This window comes from Peromyscus maniculatus, chromosome 4 (genome assembly GCF_049852395.1).
Source record: "Peromyscus maniculatus bairdii isolate BWxNUB_F1_BW_parent chromosome 4, HU_Pman_BW_mat_3.1, whole genome shotgun sequence".
Lineage (NCBI taxonomy): Eukaryota > Metazoa > Chordata > Mammalia > Rodentia > Cricetidae > Peromyscus > Peromyscus maniculatus.
The window spans coordinates 14,316,457-14,340,887 of record NC_134855.1 but is presented as its reverse complement, the minus strand read 5'-3'; the positions used below and the strand labels follow the sequence as shown (position 1 = coordinate 14,340,887).

At 57.3% G+C, this 24,431-nt stretch overlaps 1 protein-coding gene across 1 annotated transcript in view; it reads right to left on the bottom strand.

The window, feature by feature from the left end:
* Notch1 (notch receptor 1) overlaps window positions 1-24,330 on the bottom strand; it is a 46,979-nt gene extending 22,649 nt beyond the window's left edge. The window contains exons 1-8 of the mRNA XM_015999447.3: window positions 24,010-24,330; window positions 22,364-22,442; window positions 5,751-6,013; window positions 4,718-5,056; window positions 1,880-2,002; window positions 1,156-1,389; window positions 389-544; window positions 50-235 (exon numbers count right to left, since the gene is read on the bottom strand). Coding sequence (XP_015854933.1) covers window positions 50-235; window positions 389-544; window positions 1,156-1,389; window positions 1,880-2,002; window positions 4,718-5,056; window positions 5,751-6,013; window positions 22,364-22,442; window positions 24,010-24,070 — 1,441 coding nt within the window. The 5' untranslated portion in view covers window positions 24,071-24,330. The remainder of the gene's footprint in view (window positions 1-49; window positions 236-388; window positions 545-1,155; window positions 1,390-1,879; window positions 2,003-4,717; window positions 5,057-5,750; window positions 6,014-22,363; window positions 22,443-24,009) is intronic.
* Between the last annotated feature and the right edge of the window lie 101 nt (window positions 24,331-24,431).

The window sequence follows — 24,431 nt, the reverse complement described above, 5'->3', positions numbered from 1 at the left end:
CGCTCCCTGCTCTTGGCAGCCCCCAAGGTGGGAGGCGGCATAAACGTACCTGGCATACATATACACTGGAACTCCCCGATCTGGTCCAGGCAGGTGGCATCATTCTGACACGGGTTGGAGATGCACTCATTGACATCAATCTCACAGCGGGGCCCTGTGTAGCCCTGTAGACACTGGCACTCAAAGGAGCCCAGTGTGTTGAGGCACTTGCCCGCGTGCTCACAGGGGTTGGCACCTGGTGGGAGAGGCACAGATGAGGGCTGATCTGGCCTTCTGGCCTCCAGATCACCTGCAATGCCATCAAACTGGTGGTTCTCCAGGACAGGTCACAACCCCCGTGTGACAAGCCGGGATGTTCCTGCGGCCTTGCCATTGCATCTACACCTACCCAGAGCACATTCATCCACGTCCTGGCTGCAGGCTGGCCCCGTGTACCCAGAGGGGCAAGTGCAGATGGCCTTGCCGTTGACAGGATTGGTGTCGCAGTTGGAGCCCTCGTTGCAGGGGTTGCTGATGCATGCATCGTTGAGGTGGCACAGCAGACCTAGACAGGACAGCCGTGTTGAGTGGGCACTGCTTTTCTCCTCCCTGGGAATGACTGGCGGCTGCAGTCGGGCCACCCTCACCCAGTACCCTGAAATGAATCTCTGTGACCTGCTCAAGCATCGTACAATGCCCGGATCACTGTCAGTGACTTGTCACCAGTATGCCTCTCTGTCCAGTAAGACCCGCCTGGTCACTGCTGGAGGTGCCAAAGAGCTACTACAGCTTTATCTGTTTTTGTTGTTGTTGCTTTGGGTTTTGTTTTCTTTTCTTTTCTGAGACAGGGTCTCTCACATATTCCAGGCTGGACTCAAGTTTGCTTTATAGCTAAAGAAGACTTGAACTCTTGATCCACTGTTCCCTGAGCGTTAGACTGACAAGCATGTGCCACCACCCACATAGTTGATATGGCACTGGGAGTTGAATCCAGGGCCCTGGGCATGCTAGGCAGGCACTCTACCAACTGAGACTCATGTGCCCAGCCCTGTAGCTATGCCTGAGCAAAGCTGGTCCCCGCCACCTCACTCACAGTGCCCCAGGTGTGGGCAGCCAGGGGTGGTGAGCCCACCAGGCTCTCCGGCCTTCTCCCGCGAGGCTCCTGCACTCACTCACCCGTGCGCCCGTGCGGACACTCGCAATAGAAGGAGGCCACGCGGTCATGGCAGGTGGCGCCCTGGAAGCAGGCAGCACTGGCACAGTCGTCAATGTTCTCACTGCAGTCCTCGCCAGTCCAGCCATTGACGCACACACAGTTGTAGCCACCATGGGTGTTGTGGCAGGTTCCACCATTCTGGCAGGCGTTGGGCATGAGCTGACACTCATCCACATCCTCTGTGCAGTACTGACCTGCAAGGGCCACAGGACCATCAACCTCAGGGGGTGGGGGAGCTGCTGCTACACGCTCAGCTCCCCGCCCTAGGCTGTGGGGCTGTAAGTCCCTCTCTCCAGGAAGTCTTCCTAGCTGACTTGTGCGTTTCTCCAGCCCCAAGGGCTGTCGTCTCATGGCTGACCTAGTTTATCACTAACCAGTGAGGCCCCCTGAGGACAGCCTTGTATTCATCCCTAGGTAACTTGCCCAGAATGCTAGACTCCTGCCTGGCTCCATGCTGGGACCTGATTCTGGATGAGTGCTCATAGCCCACAAGAACCAGCGGATGCTGAGCTGTGCTGACTCCGAATGGAGGCCCAGGCTGCCCCATCCACCAGTCTCCTGGGCCACCCTAGGTCTCCCAGCCTGGGCTTCCCCAGCATGGAACAGAGCTCAGACCTCCCTACCACTCCGTTGTATGGATTTTAGTTAGTGGAAGACTGCCCCACGGAGTCCCGTGTAACTTACCTGTCCACTCCGGTGGGCAGCGGCAATTATAGGTATTCACGCCATCCACACAGGCACCCCCATTCTTGCAATTGTTTCCTGGACAGTCATCCACATTTTCTTCACAGTTCTGGCCAGCAAAGCCTAGGGGACAGGGGACAGCAGGTCAACCTGACCTTAGGGGCCTGCTGAGGAGACCTGCTGAGCTCCAGTGTCTTAAGTTTCTGGCTGGGCCTGCAATGTCCCACCCGTTTGGGACAAGGCATCGATCTATCCCTCAGTGGCCTCCCTGCTCCTGTGTCCACAGGTGAGAGCTCCTCTCTAGAAAGCTGCTGTGTAAAGGGCTAGCTGAAGAGGCAGGGATCCGGGAACATAGTGTTCTAGAAGGTTCTGCCACAAAACCACTAGCAGAGTTTCTGATGACTGCGCACTGGGGTTCTCTACACTAAACCAGTGGGGAAGCCATGGATACCTAAAATGGCTGGAACTAAAACCGGGGCTTGGGAGCACTGTGTTGGAAACCAGAGTGGTGGGACCCAGGCAGGCCTGCCGAATCAGGACCCGTGAGCCCCTTTCCTTAGAGCTCAGCCAGGGCACCTGCCTCTCCCCCACAGGCTAAAGCAGCTCATCTAGCCTGAGGCTGGGCCCCGAGGTGTGGCCTGCAGCGTGGCCTTCATGAGAGCCTCCTCAGCAGCCAGTTAGCTATTAATCTCCTCAACTCCCGCCAGTTCAATGATCAACCCAGAAAGGCGAGTCTGGCAACAGCCAAACCTGCAGCCAGTTACTAATTAACACCCTCTCTGGGGATGCCTTTGAACCCCTCCTGCCCTTGGAGAACCCACCTGTTTGGCTCCTTCTCAAAGATTCCCCCTCCACCCCACCAGCTTGCATCACAGCAAAAAAAAAAGCTGGAGGCTGGGAAAAGCCAAAGTGTAGAACAAATGCTTGTCTGGATGGGGGAAATTGGAGCCTAGAGCCCACCTAGGGGTCAGCAAGACCAAGTACCATGTCTCCCTGCCTGCGCAGAGCTTTATTCTAACACAGGGCAAGTTTCCAGGCTAGAACTGAGCCCGGAGGCGCCCTGAGCGTTGCAGAAAGTTCTCACTGGGGGAGAGGACAAGAAAACGGAAGTCCCACGTGCAGCCTGGCTGGAGCCTCCTCTGCCTATATAGCATCCTCCAGGGGAATGGGGCCTGAGAGAGCATGAGGGGGCCGGGTGGGGCTCCGCAAGGTACACAGGAGCCAGGGTCACTTCAGTTCCTCGTCAGAGCTCCCAGAGCTGAGTTCTGTCCTGACCTTAGTGCCCTGTATCTCCTTGTGTCCCACGCCCCTCAGGGGACCTAGTACAGGGCTACCTGAGAGCCCAAATGGTGGGTATAACTGAGCCCTGAGTGAGTCCCTTCAACAACAACTTGGGTAAATAATTCTCACTTCTCCCTACTCTGAAACAGTCTCTACGAAAGGTACTGGGTGTCCCCGTTTTTTTTAGGGGTGACCCAGCCACTAGACATCAACATCTGAGACCCACCAGTTATGGTAAGTGGACCCCACCCAGCCCTTCCTTCCCTCCTGCCCACCTCCCAGCACCCTAAGTTGACCCACCCCACTCTGCCTAAGGTGGATTGGTGCCAGCTCCACGCACAAGCTCCTTGGACAAGGCCGCTTTCTCCTAGCCCACATAACCGAACCACCAGGATGGCCTCTCAACTCAGGTTCTAATGCCTGAGGTCTGAGGTGGCCACCAAGAAGGATCTGAACTCACAGCTCTGGGGCCTATTGAGCATGAAGATTCTGTCCCAGCCCTCAAGGAAGCCTAGCTGGCCACAGAATGTGTAGGCAGCTGCCTGTTACCTCCAAGCTTGCCCAATGACTTTCAGGAAATGCACAAGCCAATGTCTGCACGCAGAGTCTTGAGGCTAGCTCTGCAAGCTCCGGGCAGAAGGGAACTTCCCTTTTTCAGGGAGTAGGGGGCCCCAGGGTTGCAAGGGGGGTGGGGTGGCCTGAGGTTACCCCCAGCAACCAAACTTATTCCCGTTTCCTGAGCCCACTATCCCTTTCTCCCAACTACCTGGTCTGTGGCCGAGATGAAGTCTCAAATCTCTGAGTGACCATCCTTAGAGAGGCAGCAGAAAGGACCAGCGCTGTGCCTGCAGGCCCCCCACTCCACCCCCACCCCCATCCCCCACGCGCACGCGCGCGCGTGCAGAGACAGCCAGCTCAGAGGGAAGAACACTGCTAAGGAAGTAATGAACAACTCACGCCCCTAAGGTCCTCAAGGCCCTACCCACCAATCTTCCATCCCCCGAGACAGGGGAAACCCCAGGGACTGCCCGTGACAGGGTGCTTTTCTGACATACTGAGACTCACATGTAGATGCCAGGCAGCTCACGAGCATTTGCAAAAGCAGGCTGCCCCGCAGCCCTAAGAGGCTCAGGGTATAGACAGGGCGTCAGGCGGCCAGGATCAGGGGAGTTCCAGGAGGTAGGGAGCACCAAGAGAAGACACCCTTAGCGGAAAGGAGGCTTGGGGCTCATGTACACCCCGACGGATCTCAGCAGATGGGCAAGACAGAAACGGACCAGTGGGGCCTGACCTGAAGTGTGTGGTGCCATTGAGAGTGTCACCTGACTTCTGGTACCTCTATCCTGACCTGCCCTTCCATTACGCCTACGGCTCCCTCCATGGGCTCCTAAGAACCATGCCCTGTCTGCCAGGCTCTCCACCGCCGCCGGCCTTCTCTAAACTTCCCCTTGTGTTCCCTCCACAAAGGGTATCCCCCCTTTCCTGCACCCCTCTGGCTCGACGGCAAAACACCCATGGACTTCCAGCTAGAGGCCAGCACGCTGAGACGGGACCTACCTGGCAGGCAGGCGCACTCGTGGGTGGTGTCTCCCGTAGGGCGGCAGGTGCCCCCGTTCTGGCAGGGTGAGGGGTTGCAGGGCACGTAGAGCGACTCGCAGCGGGGACCGGTGTGGGTGGCGCGGCAGGCACAGCGGAAGGAGCCGACCTCGTTGTGGCAGGTGCCTCCGTTGAGGCACAGCCCCGGGTTCTGGCTGCACTCGTTGACGTCCTGCCTGCAGGTGGGGCCGTGGAAGCCGGAAGGGCAGCCACAGATGTACGAAGACTCAAAGGGCAGGCACTGGCCACCATTGGCACAGGGGTTGGAGGCACACGGGTCGGCTTGCTGACATGACTTTCCTGGAGCGGGGGGAGGCAAGAGGGTCAGCTGTAGCCAGGGCCTCCCTATGAGCCTATGGCAGATTTGGACACCACGGAGACACCAACCCGGGATGATTCTCAGTAACTGCTGCAAAATGTGGACATCTTTTTTTTTTTTTTTCTTTTGGTTTTTCGAGACAGGGTTTCTCTGTGTAGCTTTGTGCCTTTCCTGGGACTCACTTGGTAGCCCAGGCTGGCCTCGAACTCACAGAGATCCGCCTGGCTCTGCCTCCCGAGTGCTGGGATTAAAGGCGTGCACCACCACCGCCCGGCTTGGACATCTTTCTATACACGGAGGACGGAGACCAAATGGGTAGCCTAAAATTTGTACCTAGCTGTCTCTTGGACCCCACATATATAACCAATGGCAGCTCAAAGCATCTTGGCAGGGAGAGGGTGAGACCGGGGCTGCATGAGGACTCCCGCCTTGCTCACATAATTATACAGTGAGGGTTTGGGGCCCTGGAACAGTGCAGCAAAAAATCAGACAGTTCAGAGCTGGAAAAGGGCCAGAGTTCCTAAAGAACTCCAAGATTTTCCTGGATGGCAGATCCCTGCTTATCTCGGAGCCAGGAGAAAGTCTGGCATACCAGAGCATCTCAAGTCAACATGGACGGTCGGGCTACTAGAAAGGTCCCAGCCATGACGCTCACAGCCTTCTTACAGCGCTTACCTGACCATCCCGGGGGGCAGCGGCACTTGTATTCTGTAAGGGTGAGCAGGTCACAGGTGCCTCCATTGCGGCAGGGGTTGGCTAGGCAGGCATTGTCCAGAGGTGTCAGGCAGAGGGGCCCAGAGAAACCTAGGGGACAGCTGCAGGCATAATCCACAGCGCCACCGCGGTCCACAACATGGCATGTTCCAGCATTCTTGCAGGGTGTGCTCAGGCACGGATTGGGGTCCTGGCACCGCTGGCCCACGAAGGCCCCACTGCAGCTGTTGACAGACATACATACAGGGCAGTTAGTTCCCCAGCCCTCCTCTCTGCCATGGCGACAGCTATTCCCGCCCTGGGCAGCAGGTGCAACTGGAATCAGTTTCTAGAACAGAGGTGCGGTGGCTGCTTGGTGGGCAGAGGTTCATGAGATGATGAAAGGTGCAGTGCCTCGGAGGCGCTCACTTTAAAGCGGTTACTTTCACATATAAGTGAACTTCACCTCAATAAAAAGAAATAATAACTGTTAATTGGGGCCAGGCTAGAGACAAGACCAGCTTGAATTTCATTCAGACCAGGCAGATTTCAAAACCCATGGGTCTTTACTTGCAGTGAGCCATGGAGAAGGGGCCCCTGCAGGCCCCGCAGAGCCCCTGGGGGTGGGGGGGCACTCTGTGAAACTCGCATTTGGGAGGCTGATCTGCTTTTCTCTCTCAGCTTCTGTCATGAATATGCATCATCTGGGTAATAAAAGAGTTCACGGTTCCTTCGACTTTCAAACATCAATAGCACAGTAAACGCGGGAAGCAGAGCAGACTGGGGAGTGTATGTGCTTTCTTTCTATTCAGTTCCTGGCCCGTAGCAAGGGGGCTATGCCAGGACGCAGGCTGGTGCCCGCTCTCTACAACTCAGCTCCCAGACACAGGTTCCTCATATCATACCCCTGGCAGCAAGGACACCCCCTCAGGGGACAAATTAAATTTCCAGACACAAGTTGTCTGTACCACACCTCCAGCAACAGCGGCGGCAGCACAGTTCTCTGAGGACACGATGCAGCGAAGGCTAGTCCTCCTCAGCTCTTTGGGGGCACTCTGGTGGGCTGAGAGCCCGCCCCATCTCCACACTGGCGGGGGTTCCGGTTTCATGCCTAGACTCACTGGTTCCCTGAAGGGACAGGCTCAAGGTCCACCACTGCCCCAGTCACAGGAGCCTCCTCAGCCACCTGCCTGCCTAGCTCCCAGAGCCTGGGCCATAAATTCCCTGAGCCCACTCCTGCCCCACCTCCAGGCCCCACACTCCCAGAGAGGGCTCTGGGAGCAGCCAAGCCAAGCTCTTCCCAGAGGCAAAGGCTCTGAGGCAGAACGTTGCCGGCTGACAAAGCAGCCCCACGGCAGGGTCACAGCCAGGTTCTGGGCAGACACAGGCCCTGCCAACAGCCATCCTGCTCTTTCCAGAGCCTGCCCACCGGGACAGAGACTGCCCCTTGATTCCCAAGCACCCAAAGCCGAGGCTATAACCTGCCTCAATCCCCACCTCCAATGCCAGCCTGCTGTCTCCACTTGCTTCTGAACTGCTATTTATAACCAAACCTCGGTGAGAGAGAGGCCCCAGGAGAGGCCTCCCCACTGAGAGCTGCTGGAGGCAGCTTGGGGTCTGGGGTCAGGTATCTCAGCAGAAGTACTGGGAGGCATCTGTCCTCGCTGAAGCCTTTCATCTGTGTCCACGGCTTGGGTATGGAGGACACAAAATGGCCACTCCGGTGACCATCTGTTGCCAGAAGCCAAAAGTCTCAAACCAACTGGCTTAAAGAAAACAAATCACCCCCCTCTCCCCCGGGGAGTTAACTCAAGCCTTTGCAATGGTTCCTACACAGCATGGGAAGTGTGCAGATTGGTGTGTGTGTGTGGGGGGGGGGTGGCATCTGGTTCCTCCTGCATGGGGTATCCTCGAAGGGCAACTCCCCACCAGTGTGACCAGCCACTGAGATCCACACCTGCTTCTCTGGGGGCACCTAGGCTCTGGCAGAGCCATACTTGGGGAGGCTAGGAGGCAGGCACTGCCTTAGCTACTCATGGATCCAGTTACCAGTTGCTGGAGAGGCCGCTGGGAGCCTGGGATCTGCAGGCTGAGGCTGGCCCCTGGAAGCAGCAGCCCTCCTCCCTGGATCAATGCCCCTTTGTCGGGCAGAGTTGGCCTCGGCCCACTTGGAGAAAAGGTTTTTTTTTTTTTTCTTTCCCAGCCACTGGTGAAGCCGCGGGGGAGGGGGTGTTGAGGGACAGAGGGAGCTTCATCTTCAAAGCCAAATGGAGCTGCCATCCACCCATCCCTGCAGACTAGGGGAGTGGGGGGGGGAGCTCTTGGCCAGTGAGACCAAGGCTCCAAGAGGCGGGAAAATTTTCCTGGGTGGGAAAGGCCAATGCCATTCTGGGTTTCCAGCCCTTAAGCGACCCTGTTAGGTCTCTTAAGGTAAAGAAAGGTACTGAGTGTAGCCCAAAGCTCCAGACCTGCTCACACTCCTCGTCCCCTCCAGCACAGGCTGCAGCACCCTGAATAGGAATCACAATGGGAGGGCTGGGGGAACCCGCCTAAACGGGGTGCACACTTGCCAGCGCGCCTGTGTTCTGCTGGACCAGCAAGGGGGAAAATATGGCCAATAAATCAGGCGCCGGCAGCGTGGACAAAGGGCAGCGGAGAGCAGGTGCGTCTGTGGAGAGGGGACAGCTGCTTCTGCAGGGCGCGGCCAGACGCCAACCCCAGCGGGTGGGGCAGGAGCTGGGAAGCCGGTGGCCAGGGCAGCTCCTCCGTGGGGGAATGTGGTGGCTGAGAAGGCCTATTGTCCACCCCACTGCCACCCTGGGCTTGGGGACACCACAGCGCAGGCATGTGGCCTGGCTGGGCCTACAAGGGTGAGGCCACCATCCACCACCAACATACCGCAGCTGGAAGACGGGCAGGGCTACCTGGACGGGACCATCCCTCAGAGGCCTGGAGCCGGGCGGGCAGGGTCTAGCTCAGGGGCAGCTGGGGAGAGGGGTAGCTCAAAGACCCTCTTCCTCTGTCCGTGCCCTACCTGTCTGACCTCTGTACCACCTAGCCACATTCTCTCCTCACAGCATTCAGATGTCCCGAAGGCAGTAGAAGGGACCTTGAGGCCACAGCTGGGCTACAGCCGTGGCCACAATCCCCAGCATCAGTGGCCATTTGGTCCTCAACGCCGACAGGTGGATGTGAGTAACGAAGAGGCCTAAGCCCTGCATGGGAGAGGGCACCCAACAGTGGCCTCACTCACTGGGGAGTCCCTAAGCACCAGACCAGCTCGGGTGGCAGGAGGACCTTTCCAGGACTGAAAGGTGGGACTTGCTCAGGACAGGAGCCTGAACCGTCAGCAAGATGAGAACCGCCAGTGCTCTGGCACTCAAGGCCTCCTGCAGCGGGAACCTGGCCACGGCAGGTGCACCCTCTCCTTACTTCCTTCTTGAGGTCTCCTCAGGGCACCTACTTCTCCACTTTGCTTTCTCTACGCCACATTCTCCGAGGCCTGAGGTGTGACCTGTCCCACTGTGGCTGGCTGCAGGTGAGTGGCAGGCAGGCTGGGGCCCCAGGAAGGGGGCGGGCTTCCGCAGATGCAGCGGAGTACAAATGGCCCCTGTGCCCGTCATCCCACAACGGCTGCCTGCGCTTTGTCGGCGGCGGCCGGAGGCTTCAGTATTTCCACTGTGCTGCCTCCCACCTCCCTGGCAGCGCTGCTCCATAGAAATGTGACTCCCCAAAGCATCCGGAGGCAGATGTTGCTGTGGCCTCTCACCCGGGACTAATTCTAAATTGTGCTGTTTTCCTTTCCAAACTACATGGCCATCTGCCGCCCCCAGGGGACAGATGACAGCTCCTCCACCCCAAAATGAGGAGGGGGTAGAGGGACTGTGGTGGGAGTGTCTTAGCGTCTGCCCTGGATGGGTTTATGGTCAAGCAGGGTGGGGAAAGAAGTAGAGGGTCTACTGGAGCTGAGATGGCTGGGGGTCCTACATTGGTTCCCCAGAACCTAGAGGCCAGAGGAACTTTCGCATGAGAGAAAGCACTTCCAGAAGCGGGTGGGACTGGTGGGACCCTCCCAACTCTGCTTCAGCTGCGACACAGTGAGATGAAACACTCAGTTTGGCCTCAGTTTCACAAGAGTTCCCCCCCCCCGCCCCCGCCCCGTGTGTGTGTGTGTGTGGGGGGGGGTGTTGAAGAGGGTCCAGGTAAGAACACCCATCTGAGGACTGGAAGGCACCCCTATCTGAGCACCAAGATCCCTGCTTATTCTTCTCTGGGGCCAGGAGCCTGCAGCAAGACATCTGACCCCTTGGACCCAGAGTACACACCAGATCTATGATCCAAAACAAGCAGAGGCTGGCCTCTCCACCCAGTACATTATTGCATACCTCAGTCCCCCCGACACTGAGAGTGTCTGGCATCAGGGGTTGGTGGTGGTGGGGAGCCCCTGTCCTCATCCACCCTTTAATCTTCTCTACCTGTCTAGAGCTACCCAAGTACAGCTGAGACCCTTGTTCTGTAAGCGCCCATTCAACAAGTGGTGGCCATGCTTTGTACCTCAGGGATGCTTCAAGGTAGAAATGTAGATCCCTCCCCAAGCCTGACTTTGTTCTGATTAGCTAAAACACAATAAAGCTGGCTGCCTGCTATCCAACCTTCCCACACTGGGTCCAAACCAGGGCTACCTCTCACTCAAACAGCCCACCTGTAGGGTTTTCAAAGGGTCAACAACCCCAGCCCCATTCTTGGCAGAGAGAGGTTCTAGAACCTCAGCCCTTCCCTGAGCAGAGGCCAATCCAAGCCCCCCAAGTCCCAGTGTCTTGCAGAAGGAAGGCACTCATAGAAGGCCGAGCAGCGGCTCAGTGACCTGCTGACTTCCCGGTGTTCTCCCTGGTTCAGAAGCAGTCCATTCAAAGTCCAAAAGACAGGAGACCCCCTACCAACCACAGCCCCATCCCGTCACTTCCCCACAGCCCTCAGCGCAAAGAACATACAAGATCCTAGCTTCCTACCAAACCCGCCTGGACCTGAACACTTATCTGAAAATCATTTTGAACACAGGGTGGGAATAGCCCCCTTCAACCTCATGGTCTCTTGCCTTCATACCCACACCCAAGTTTCCTTCTCTACCCTGGCTGGATGAGGTATACAAGCATTGGGTACCCATGTAGCCCAGGGCACCGAGAGCCTTGCTCCCAGTGGGAACAGCACAACACTGCTACTTCCAGCCGGCCCCGGTGGCTGCACCTGTCCCAGCAGGGATGGCAGGCAGGAATAACCGAACTGTGGTCTCCTCCCAGTCCGGAAGCCTTGGCTTCCCTGGCTCCCGCAGCAGCCAAAAGAGGATGGTGAGGGCTGTGGGTAGGTAGACTCTCCTGCACCAAACATCAGCTGCTGGTGGACAAGGGAGGAAGGTGGGTCACAGCTGGGGCAGGTGGAACCTTTCTGCAGGTGGGTACAGGTGTCAGCCAGGGCGGAAGCCAGGGTCCAGGCTTTCCAGCCCAAAGAGGCACTGCTAGCACACTCAGCTCTTCGGTCTTCAAATCTTTCCCCACAGTTGCATCCTTGGGTGGTTTAAAATACGCTGGAAAAGGAAGCTCAGGAAAAGCACCCGCTTCCTGGCCTGGCTCAGGGAAGCCCTTTGTGTGGGAGACAGTTGAGGTCGGAACCTGCCCTCCAGGGAAGCCACCTTTCCCACTGCAGGGAAAACAATGTCCCTGGCCGCTGCCTGTGCAGGCCCCTTGGAGAGGACCAAAAGGCTCTGGGGGAGGGGCAATCAAATAATTTCCTGGAGTTGGTCTGTGGGAAGTGGTGACCCATGGGAGCAGGGGCGGGAGACCCCACCCAATCTGCCCCTTCCACCACTGGTGAAAGCGTCACCCAGCAAACTGGGGTCACCAGGAAGCAGAGGTCACTGCTAGGGTGTGAAAAACACCTGCTGAAGCTCTTGCCTCCACTGGGGACAGTTTCCTGCTTGATCTTCCCAAAACACAGAGAGCCCCAAGTTTCAGGCAAGGCTAAGAGTCTGTCTTCCTTTGGCACCCCATAATGCCTGCCAGCCCTCCTGAGTGGTCCTGGGAACGCGTAGGGACAAGCCTCTGTGTGTGCAGCAGAAGCAAGGGAGAGTAGGGCTGGCCAGAGCCGACAACTACAGGCCTCTCTGGTCTGTGCGGGATGGAGCTCAGCCCTGCACCTTCAGCTGCTCAGGCTAAGCGAAGAGGGAAGAGCTTCATCCGGAGTGAGATGAAGCCAACCCCCCCACACTGAGCTCTATGCCAAAGCCAAAAGCAGTGTGGCACCTGCCCATCTCTGCTTCTCCAAATAAATGTAAAGAAGGTTGGGGGGGGCTGCCCAGGGGCGACTCTGTTTTCCTCCCCAGGTCCTAAAGAGAGGACATACTCCTTCCTTCCTGGCTAAACTGGTCCTTGGATGCTACAAGCTTCACCTCACTACACCCTTACTACAGTCCCAGAGGTGGGCTAGGCCCATTTTTCAGATGGGAAGACAAAAGCTTACTTATCAGGCTCTGCACACACACCCCCGATTCTATAGTACTAAATTCCTGCCATCCATGCTGGACCAGCCTTGGCTCAGAGAACAGTCATAGATAGGCAGGGCACAGTAGCAGAGGCTTCTTGGGAAAGAGGGAGAGGTGCCCCTGTGTCCCAAGCTGCTCATCTCTCAGTCTAGATTGTGGCCTGATCCCCTGGATCTCCCAGAAAGGAAAGGGCAAAGCACAATGGGGGAGGAGTTTGGCTACAACAAAACCCCTAGGAAGGGGGCAGGGTTCTTAGTGAGACACCCGGGCACTGAGAGGCACTTGCCACTGCAAGGGAAACCTCAGAACCCCTGGCTTCCCCAGACCCCTCAAGACCCTCCTAGTAGAAGGGTCAGCTGATGCCATCCCTGTGGCCATCCTTCCCAACTGTGGGCACTGAAGATGTGTCAGTGAAGCCCATGTCCAGATACCCACTGAGTCAGAGCCACCGGCTGCTGGGCAGACAAAGAGAGACAGACCTCGGCTGCATTCTTCTCGGGGCTCCCAGGAAACCCGCCTTCGGTGACTCCTTTGCATGACTGGCTGAAATGAGGACTGCAGCTTTGGTGGGGGCCCCAGAGGTCACCCCCACCCTTCAAAAACTCAGCAGCTCCCACCCCAGCCAAATGTTTTCCAACAAGAAAGACCTCCCCCACTGGGGAGGTCCTCACACCCCAGCAGACAGCTAGGCCTCATCCCAATCCTGGTCACAAAAAGTCTCACAGTGTACCAGCCAGCCATGAGAAACTCTTTCTCTGCCTCAGGACACAGTAGATTCTAGAAGACAGGGAGAGCCAATTGAGTGTACCCTGCTCTAGAAGGAGGCCAGGAGAGAGCAGGCGCTCTGGGGAGGGATCTGTATGGGACCCAGGGTGTCCCAGGCCAGATGGTCTAGGGCAAGCTTTGGGCTTGCAGGTTCTGGACTCTCTGCCCCTATACTGATATACCATGCCTGGCCTCTTCTCTAATATTTTTGGTTGTGAGCCTAGCCTTTAACGGCTGAGCCATCTCTCCAGCCCGCCTGGCTTGTTCTCAAGCATCAATTCACTGACATCCCTGTGACCTCCCAAAGCCTTAGCTGGGGTTGAGTAAAAACCAAAAAGAACATGTCCCATTAAGTCAGAGACACCCAAGGTCAACCAGGCACTTCCTGCCACCTCAGGGAGGGTCTCAAAGTGAGACCCCAAAGACAAATGAAGCCCAATACACCAGCAATAAGGCCAGCCAGCACCTTTAGCATCAGTAGCCCCATAGGATTCTCCACTCACCCCAAGGAGATGGGTCCTGTCATATGAAGAGGAAGTGTGAGGCTGTAGTTGCAGCCCCAACTCTGAAGGAAACATCCTCGATCTGGGCTTTGGCCAGGCAGAGGCTAATGGAACAGGGTGCTAGAAGAGGAGATCCAGAGTATATGGGAGGCAGGGGATCAGCCTGCACAGTGGGATCTGAAAACTGTGAGCCAGGTCTTACAAACCTAGGGCTACCCACCTGGCCCCAGGCCTGCCCCAGTCCATCTGACTAGACCACCTAGCTTAGCCCAGCTGCCAACACCACAGACTGGGCCAGACTCTGGGCCACGGAGATAGGACGCAGCCATGGCCTGACCTGTCATATCACAGTCGCTGGGACACAGCCCCACCTGGTCTCGACGATCAGGTTCTGAGACAGAGTTGAGGTCACCCTCATCTGACCCCTAGAAGAGGAAGTAAGGGAGGAAAGCCCCACAGCACAGGACCAACCCCTAAAAGCCATGACCATCCAGCCCCAGACAAGAAACAGAGGTCCACGGAGCAGAGAGGGTCAGGCGCACAGGCAGCATCTGCCCTCACTCCAGCCACCTCAGCAGAGCACAAACACTGGAAGCCCCGCTTTCCCCCCCAAACCTCTCATTTCCAGTAACTGCTGTTTCCGCTCACTAAGAACCGAAACTGAGAGGAAATGGTGGGAGGCAGGTCCCCAAGCCCGAGGCCCAAGCGGCTGCTATTCAGACCTGGGTGATCTTTCCAGCTTTACCACCCACAGTCCTCCGTGTGCACAGCAATGGCCCTGGGAGGCTGGAGAGGGCAAGTTGGGGTCCCAGTGTGAGCTGCTTGCCCTGGGATCTCTCTGGGATCTGGCCTGTGGAGACAGGGTCTACAATAGAGGACACTGCACAGCAAGGACTCCAGCTGTAAGTGCACTTTTAAAGTGGGGACGCTGGGGCACTGGCTCCATCAGTGAAGTGTTTGCTGGTCAAGCATGAGGGCCTGAGGCCAATCCTCAGCACCCACATAAGCCAGGCATGGTGGCGCACGTTTGTAATCATAGCACCGGTAAGGCAGGGACAAGAGGATCCTCAGGACTTGTGGGCCAACCAGTCTAGCGGAATCAGTGAGCTCCAGGTCCTGAGTGGCCCTGATACAAAAACTAAGATGGAGAGCAACAGAGGACACCCAGTGTTGACCTCTGACCCCCATACACGCATACATACATGACCTCTGGCCAACTACACACGCATACATACACGAACACCCAAAATATTGACTCCACAGGCAAAGCACCTGCTGTGCAAGCACAGGACCTAAGTTCAAATCCCCAGAGCCCAGGTAAAAATTTGGGTGTGTTGGCACGTTCCTGTAGCCCCCGCCTTCCGAGAGAGAAGACAGGAGGAGGCCCCCTGAAGACCAACGGCTGGCTGTCTAGGTGAATCGACGAACTTCAGGCTCAGTGAGAGACCCTATTACTAGAAACGAAGGTGGAGCATGGTGGAGGAAAGAAAGCCGCCGTCAGCTTTGCCTCTTCCCACTCCCACGCCCCCTCACACACACGAGCACACACATACACACAACTACCACACACACACACACACACACACACACACACACACACACAGTCACACACGCGTGACTCTGGGCCGTGGGAAAACCTGCTCCAGGGAGCGGGCTGCCGCCCAGCTTTTCTTCCTGAACTTGATGAAACACAGATGTTGCTCTAGGAAAAGTCAGTGGCCTCCATGCTGCCTGCGGCTCCCTGGCCTCCCTGTGGCTGGGCTGTGTGTGATTCATACAGGGTGACCCACATGTGGTGTTAAGGCAGGAGGCCCAGAGTCAAACTATGGCCTCAGTGCCTGGGTATCATCCTGGAAGGACAGTCCTTTGTCCCCTGCTCAGGCCTAAGGACTCTCGAGGGGTAGACATAGCCGCCTCTCAAATCCTCAGCTAGTGGCCCAGGGCAGAGCGGCTCACACAAGATTGACAGTGCTCACGGCAGGACCTGCCTCCCCAGGCCTGTGCTGGGACCCGGGGCAGACTGGCCTCTGGCGCTACCTGTGGTAGAATTTGTTCAGCAAATTAGCAGTGTCGACAGATGACAAGGGGCTCATTTACTTAGCTCAGGAGGACAAGCACTTTAAACACTTCAGTCGCACCGGGGACACCCAGCCAGGTGACAGGATAAGCCAACACAGGCCCAGTGACAGCTCCCTCTTATCTGCCTGTTGGGGCAGGGCTGGATCCAGCACTTGGCCCCTGTTCCACAGCTGGTGACAGTCATTCCTACCTGTGCCTCAGAAGTGGATCTCTCTCACCTGGTGGGTGCCATACAAAGAAGCTGCTTTAAAAGCGGGGGTGGGGGTGGGGGGAGAGGGGTGGGGCAGGAAGAAGAGAATTAGCCTAGCTAATTCACTCTAGAGTGTAAATGACCACGGCACAGGGAAAATGAGGGGAAAGCTGGGAGGCCACCTATCCAGAGCGCTTGCTTCTGTCCCAAGAGCTGCTACAGGGAACAGCTGCAACCAAAAGGTCCAGAGGTGAGGTCCTTGGGGGAGAGCCTTCTACCCTAGAACCCTGTAGGTCTCAGGGACACTGAGAAAGCAGCCCCCCAAATTCCAAGTCCACCCAACCACCCTCAGTCCCTCCGCTGGGGACACTCAGAGGTCTGGACGGTCAAGCTTCCACCTGTGCTTGCTAGGGTGCTAGTCCCGAGCCCCAGGGGCAAGTGAGGGGGCAGCCTCTATGTCTGCGGTGTCTCAGGGAGCTTGGTTCTCTCTCCTTCCCAGGGAACAGCCACTGCCTGTGAGTAGACTGGCAGGTCTGCTCAAAGCTCCCCGTCCATGGAGGGGAATTCAATGCCCATGCCCAAGCCCAAGCGGGGCAGGGTCAGAGCTTCCCTCCCTACTGGCCCAACACACTGCCCCCGCTGGCTAAGGCTCCCCTGCCTGTAGACCCATCCAGGCTACCATAGATGCCACCCTGTGTGTGCCTCACCCAAAGCTAAGGAAAGCCTAGCACGCTCAGACACGGTATTCCCCAAGCTTTACCCTTTGGAGACTAAGGCTGACCTCAGCAGCCCACCTTCCCTGGTTTCCCATCTCCTTATAGCTGGGTGCCTAGGTAGGGTGGCTGCCTTGCCTGCCCTAGATCCTGGGGTCCAGAGCATGCTAAGCACTCAGCAGAAATCCACTGCCTCCATTGTCCTGCACTGGGCACACAGGCTCCACTAGATCTTCCTTTAGCTTGGAAAAGGTCAAGGGGCTAGATGGCCACTGGAAGGCAGGATGAGGATGGCTGCGAGTCTGCCATGGGCACTGGGCACTGTGGGGCCTTGGGCACACTAGGTCACTGTCACTGACTCACAGGGGAGCATACCAGGCTCAAGGAGCCCTACGATCCCAGGTGGCAGCACAGGTCCAGAGATGTACATTCTGGCCCCTTACGGACTTGTCAGGACTCGGAACGGGGCTCGTCCTGATGGCGCCAGAAGCTGGAATCTATCCTAAGTGGAGTGCAGAGCTGGCACCCACGGTGGCACAGAGAGAGACCCTGACATCATCCATGCTCAGAAAGCAGCACTCAATGGCCACAGACTGGGTCACTTCATTCGCAGGAATCGCAACAGCAGCAAAGGCTCAGGGACAGAGGGCAGCTCAGTAGGGGCCAGGGAGGAGAGGGGGGCTGGCCGGCAGCTGCCGTTGGGGTGATTAAGAGCCTGGAACTGGATAGGTGTGCCGATGGTGCAATCCACGCCTCTACCAAGCACGCCGTAGTGTGTGCGCTCTCCGTGGCTCAAACGGTGCATTTTACAAAATGTGTGATCTACCACCCCAAAGCCCCGTCTCCCAAATTAGTCCTGGGCTCGGGGAAAGCAAGATAGGGTGGGGTGAGGCCACAAGAAAGACGTCCACTGCTCTCCCACCTTGACAATCACTCCCCTCTCCAGTAGGGGTGTCCCCAGCCTGAGGCCAAAATACGCCCCAGCTTGCAGAACTGGCCTTGCCACACGGCTGCTCTTCAGTCCTAGGTGCTGCTACCTGCACCAGCCACTCTTCTACCCGTAGGTTATCCCTGAGCCCAGCCTAGATACAGCAGGAAAGAAGTTCTGGGGCCCTCTCCTGCACAGGGGGGTAAACTGAGACGGGAGTCCAGTTCACCACAACTGGCCGGTCTGTGTCTTCCAGCCAGCAGGTGCCAGGGTGTGCCCTGCCTGGGAAACAAGGGGGATCAGACACGTCCTGATGTAGTCACAACGATGCCCTGAAGCCAGCCGCTCGTTAAAGCTGGTGATGATTCCCCCTCAGCCTCTGGGAAAGGTCTGGAAAGTTCTGGATACGCCTGCACATGAAGGTGAAAGCTGATGCAAGCTGGCCTTGGGTCCTCCACCCGCCCCGACCTCTTCACCCTCCGCTTCAGTTTTTCCCACCTATAAACTGGAGATGAAGCACACAGGGTGGGCCAGGCCCTCAGGGAAAACCCAGCCCACTGCCACCAAGCTTCCGGGGCCGATCACGGCAGCCCCAGCCGGCTCTGCGCGTGCTGCCACCTTCACGTTTTTGAGGAAAGCCATGTGTGGACTCCACTCGACTGCAAAGCCACATCCTCTCACTATTTATAGATGAGACGTGAAGCACGTCCCTCCACGCACAATACGGCTCAACCCCTCGGCCCAGCCTGGCACGGCCCTCCAGGCCCTGTCTAACCACAATGTGTGCCAACCCCACCACAGGGGCCAGAGGCGAGGACCACCAGAGCCATCTTCTTTCCCAGCAGAGCCTCCATCTTTGACTCCGGCCATGAAACTCTGCGGGGACCCCTCTACCCCCCAGCTTCTGGGGATCCCAGCAGTCAGCCCTGGTTATCTACACCCTGCTTGGCTCCTTGAAACAGGGCTCTCCTGTCTGCCCGACCCCACCCTCTTCCTGCTGAGGTCACAGCTTGCTCTCTGTCTCTCTCCTTTTAGCATTATTATTATTCCTTCAATGGAAAAACTGTTGGCTGCTGGCCAGAGGCACGGCTGCCCACAGAGACACTTTCCTTCATGGAACACCCCGCCTCTACTCAGGTGTTCCAGTACCTGGACATCTCCCCACAGGTTCCATGACAAGTGAGGTTGTGAGGCAGTTTTTCACCTGTTTTTCTTTCTTTCTTTTCTTTTCTTTTTTTCTCGAGACAGGGTTTCTCTGCGTAGCTTTGCGCGTTTCCTGGAACTCACTCTGTAGCCCAGGCTGGCCTCGAACTCATAGAGGCCTGTCTCTGCCTCCCGAGTGCTGGGATTAAAGGCGTGCGCCACCGCCGCCACCTGGCTCACCTGTTTTTCTAACCTCATGTCCTTGAAGGCCAGACATGGCACTGTTCACAGGCAGGCCTGGGACAGCCTCGGCTCTCCTACCCGGGGAGGATGGGACCAACCCGAGACAGCAAGTGACTCAACGGAACACTGGCAGGGCCAGATGACGGAAGACACAGGACATTGTGTTGGGTCCCTCCTCAGCCCACCAATCACTTCCGGTCTCACCCCTGTTTCCTCACCAGGCGGGCGGGAAGTGATGGGCCAGGGATGTGGCTATCACACATACTTTGGAGGAAGGGAGGAAACGGCATCAGCTGAGACACTCCAGGGCCAAGCATGACTGATCTGGCTGATCTGCTGGGAGTCCTGTCAGGCCACAGTGGGGCAGGCTTGCCTGCTACGTGTCACATACATGCTGGACGCCCGTTATGTGTCACATACATGCTGGACGACTCTCTTAATCCCCAGTGGTCCTGGCCCAGTTCTGGGCCATACCTGGAGTGGAACTCAGAACACAGCAATCGCTTTTAAGTGTGGAGCGGCGAGATGGCTCAGGGGGTAAAGGCATTTACTGTACGAGCCTGACGACCTGACTTAGATCCCCAGATCTCACAGAGGCAGGAGAGAACTGACTCGCAAAAGTTGTCCTCTGACTTCCATACATATGCCTGCTGTGAGAACACAGACACAGAGTCCAAACAAGGAAGTCAAAAAAGCTGACAACTATAGGTAAGAATCCTTAGAACCAGACAGCTCATTCCTAAACAGAAATCCAAACAGGCCCAACCAGATAGCACTTTTGGGATGGTGAATTCATTCATTAACCGACTCAATATAGGAGAACGAGGCCCTTGAAACCAGCCCCACGAGCTCACCATGCAAAGGGCAGCATGCAAAGAACCCAGACATTCTACAGTGTCTAGTATTCACAGCTCTTACTCAATCCTTATGCACCACCGAGACATCAATCCTGTACCTGTCCCGATTTAAAGATGGCGAGGCTGAGGTCAGACCTCAGATGTAGAGTGTCCCAAGATTATCATCCATCATCTCAAGTTTCTCTGGCTAGTTCACCTGATTTCTAAATGCATTTAGAAAACGCCCTCATCACCGCCCGGCAAGGATTCACTTTTCAATCCTAAATCCTGAAACTCCCTGTCCAGCAGCTTCTGGGGAAATTTTTCTGTTTGGGGTAGAAGAGATACTAAGGTACTAATTCACCATGACTCCATCCTTCCCAGGCCCTTCTCAGAGTAGGCAGCACCAGAAGCCAAAACCACTCATGGCTAGGTGTGACAGAGGTCTACAGGCTCCAGGCTTACCCTTGAGCAAAAGGGGAAGCTTCCTCTCCTCAGCCAGGAGAGGTGGACCCCTCCGTGAGTGCTGTGGCCATCTGAAGAAGTGGACAGAAGTAGAAACATAAAAGCCTCCAAGGAATGGGGTGTGTGTGGGAGGGGGTGTCCTCAAGCACCCAAGCCCAGACAGTGAGCTGAGCCCCTCCATGCATTGGCTGCAAAGTCCCCTAAACTGCAGAGTGAGTCCAGACCTGTGTCCACCACAAGCCAGGCCTAGCTGTAGCCTCGGCCTCCAGCTCTGCTGACCAGAAGCGAGCATATCAATTTCATCTCACTGGACTTACGGAGTGAGCACAATGGGGCCTCTGTGGCTAGAACTCCGTGGAACTCTGAGCCAAACTGAGGCAAGTTTTCCGCCAAGGAGGAAGGGCGTTAGGATCCAGTGCAAGACAGAAGGCCTGGCACCGAGATCTTTTTGCTGGCCTGGCTTGTACGGCAAGGGATTTGCAAGCAGCTTCCCCAAGTTTGGGAGGTGGGAGAGAAAGTACAGCACCGTTTTGTCTTTGGCTTGAGAGGTCTTCACACAGACGCTAAGATGCAAGCCATTGGTGGGACTGCAGGAAGCAGGCTGTACCCTGTGCCCAACTCGACCAGACAGTGCAGAACAAGTGAGCTGGCCTGCAGCAGGCCAGCCTGTGCCCATCGCCTGGCGGGGCCAAGAAGAAGCTACCCCCACCTTCCTCAGTCTGAAGTAAGAAGTAAGCCCAAGAAACCTTTCAGCCCTGCCCTTCCAGTGAGGCAGGCAGAGCAAGGAGTACAGAGCGGCAGCGGCGGCGGGGAAGGGGGTTGTGCATTCTGGGAAGCCACGCATAATTAATCACACAGCATTAATCGCCTCCCAACAATAGCCGCTGCCCTTCTACTGAATCCCAGCTGTCGGCCTCTGAATGGAAGGAAATAAGATTTAGGGCATCAAGCGTCCGTGAGGCTTCTGCAGGGGGGAGAAAGGGGCCCCCCAAAAAAAGCAAAAAAAAAAAAAAAAGTAGTGTGCATTCATTAGTGTCTGACAGAGGCACAATCGGCTTTGTCCAATAAACTGCTCACAGACCTGCTTAATTGGCTTCAGTACAGGGCGGGCCGGCCAGGGAGGTGGGGCTGCAGCCCACAGGCCGGGTACTGTAGGCAGCAGTGCCCGTTGTCAAGGGGATGGGCCCTTCAGCGGTTGGAATGAGGGCGCGCCATGCAGGCTGGAGCCGTTTCTGTCTGCAGCCTCCAGGGGAGGCCTCAGCCTCCAGCACCTAGCTAGTCTCGTCAGAGAGGCGCTCAAGTTGAAGGGCACCAGCCCTAGCCCCCGTGGAAACCTGTCCTGGCTGGCTGGTCTTCTGGGGCAGCCAGGCAGGGATCCTTCCCAAAAGGATTTCCCAGCATGGGACAGACCTTCCCACCCCCAAGTCACGCCCATTTCACAGCTGAGGACCTGAGGCTGAGAACCTCTGGCATAGAGTCCGGAGGTGGGGCTGCAGCTGCCAGGATAGAAACCAGACTCCAGCACTTACCCACACCCACCACCCGGGCTGCAGTGCCAACAGGGACCATTCCAACTTCTCCCAACTTCTCCCAACCTCACCTTGAACCCAAGGGGCAACGAGAGGTGGGCCTTGTCTTAAAACAGGCACTTTCCACTGGCTCGTGAGGGTGCTCGCACGTGGGAGGCAGAGGCAGGCAGATCTCTGAGTTAAAGGTCTCTACATAGTGAGTTCCAGGACAGCCAGAGCTACTTAGTAAGACTCTGTCTCAAGAAAGCAAAAACCAGAAACCAAAACAAAATAAAAGGGCAATTTTCTGCCTAGTGTTCTTCTGCCCAGAAGAGGGCTCCCAGGTGACAGGGGTGGAGGCTCAGACTCACAGTAAGTGATCCAGACTGCCCATCAAAGACAACTGTTTCTCAAACATTTAAAATAAGAATTAGGGTACCATGGATTCCCAGGAGCCTGAGGGGGCCCATGAAGGAGTGTGCCAACCTCCAGGGGCCAGAGTAGCTCCACACGCGGCATAATTGCTGGTGATTAAGTAATTGCCAGACTTTGTCCAATAAAAGTCAGCACGTGACTGCACTCAGCCTCTGGGCTGTCTTCCGAAGACAATGGCCCAGTGTTCTGTCCCCAGAAGGCAGGGGCTCTGCTCTGACAAAAGCAACAGGTCCCCTCAGGGGCGGTACTCACACACAGGCTTCGGTGCCGTTGGCCACTTCGCACCTCCCTCCATTCAGGCAGGTCCCACTTGGCTGGGAGCATCTCAAGCCTAGGGAAGGGTCAGAAAAGAGAGGTCAGTCTGGGTTCTGGGCAGCGGACTCCTAGTGGTCCTGATGGTGCATGGAGACTACTGCTTTCTTGTGTACTAGAGTTACTGGAAGTCGGGAGGTGGGGGTGGGGACTTTGGGCAACCCTTCGGGATCAATTTTCTGCTCACACTGTTATAGTCAGAAAATCAGTGGAAAAGGATAGGCTGGCTAGGTGGCAGGTGTACAACTCCACTCAGTGAGTCGAAGTGGACAGCAACAGAAAGAACTGAGTGACTTGGGACATTCTCCCAAACTTCTTAAACACACAGCCAGAAGTGGGTGTGGATTAAGAAGCCCAGCAAAGCCCCCAACCATTCTCCACTCTTGCCTCAGTTCAAACACAAGATACGAGGGGACTGCAGGAGGGAGGGGGCGGCCACACTCAGCTCCCCCGATCGTGGGAAAAAGCGACAGCTGCGGAGCCCGCCACCCCGCCCTCCAACAAAGCGCCGGCCAGGGAATCAGAGCGGCCCATTGTCGCGCCAGGGCCGCCTCCTGGGGCAGCGGGCCGCACCCGGAGACCTGCCCCGCCTCCTCCGACACCCAATACCTGTTCGCAGGCATCTCCAGGGGCAGCCCCCGCCGCACCCAAGGAGGGGGTCTTAGAGCCCGCACTTGGAAGGAATTCCACCCTATTCTCGGGAAGGGGCTCTTAATCAAGTCTCTCCCACCCCCATCTTAAGGAGCTCCAGAAATTAAGCCCCTGTATGGGGGCCGAACTGGAGTGTCATATAAAACTCCCACTTTTAAGAAAAGGGCAGGCAGTTCTCCCCTCCAATTACTGGGAGACGGGTGCAACTGGTCACTACGATACTCCTCAGGAGTCCCCCGTTCCGTGAAGCCGGCAGGGAAATAAGTGCCCCCCCACCCCACCTCAGGTTCTAGTCTCTGCCGGCGCAGGAGTCCTAAACTTCCAAAGTGAGTCAGTCCCACCCCCACCCTAGGCAGCAAGCCGCCTGCACATCGCCTCTCTTCAAAAGTTTGAGTCCCTAGCGGGGACAGCGATCCCAAAACCGAGCACTGGGAGTCCAGGACACATCGCCCCCACCCCGCGCTAAGCAAGGCGAGCACAGAGCCCCAACATCCGCCCCAGCATGGGCCAGAGGCGAAGAAGAAAGAAAATAATGGTCCCAAGAAGCAACAGGAAACCAAAACCGATTCGATTCAAATCGAAAAGAAGCAGGCGCAGGCAGCCTGTCCGCCCCCGCGGCGAGCCCCGGGAGCGGCTGCCCAAGTGCGAGCCAGGGTTGAGCCTCCCGGGCCTCGGGCCCCGAAGCCCCAGCGCCCCACACCGAGCTTCCAACGTCTTCGGGTGCTCTGGGTAAAGCGAGTTCACCCGGAAGGAGGGCTGAGGAGAAGGAGTCCCCCTCACACGCGAGGACGCCGGAAAGCTCCCATGTCCGATCGGCCCGCTCTGGCTCCCAACTCTGGCAGCTGGTGCCCTCACTCCCATCCACCCAGGGCGCGCGCAGGGCGCAGCCGAAGTTTCCGAAAGGCGCGCGAAGTTGCGGGCTCGCAGACGCCTACCTCTTGCGGCGAGCGCGGGCAGCAGAGTTAGGCAGAGCAAGGGCGCCAGAAGCCGCGGCATGCCTGCTTGCCGGCTGCCCGCTGCTGGGGCGGCGGCCTCTTGCGGTGGCCGGCAGGGATCGGACGTACTCGCGCACCACCGGCGGTCCCGCGGGCGTCCACCCACAGCTGCCCTCTCTTTCCTGGCGGGTGGGCGGCGCTGGGCTCTCAGGGTCTCCCCAGCCCTACTAGGCACCCCGGCTCGTTCCTTCACTGCGCTCGCACCCGCGCCCAGCGCCCGTGCCCTGCGCCCCACGCCCCTGCGCTCCCTCCCGCGGCAGAGGCACTAGTGAGGCTCAGGACGGGAGTGCGCTCCGCCCCCCGTAGGGGCCCGCCCCTGCCCCGCCCCATCCCACAGCGCTCCGCCCCCGGCCCCTGAGCAC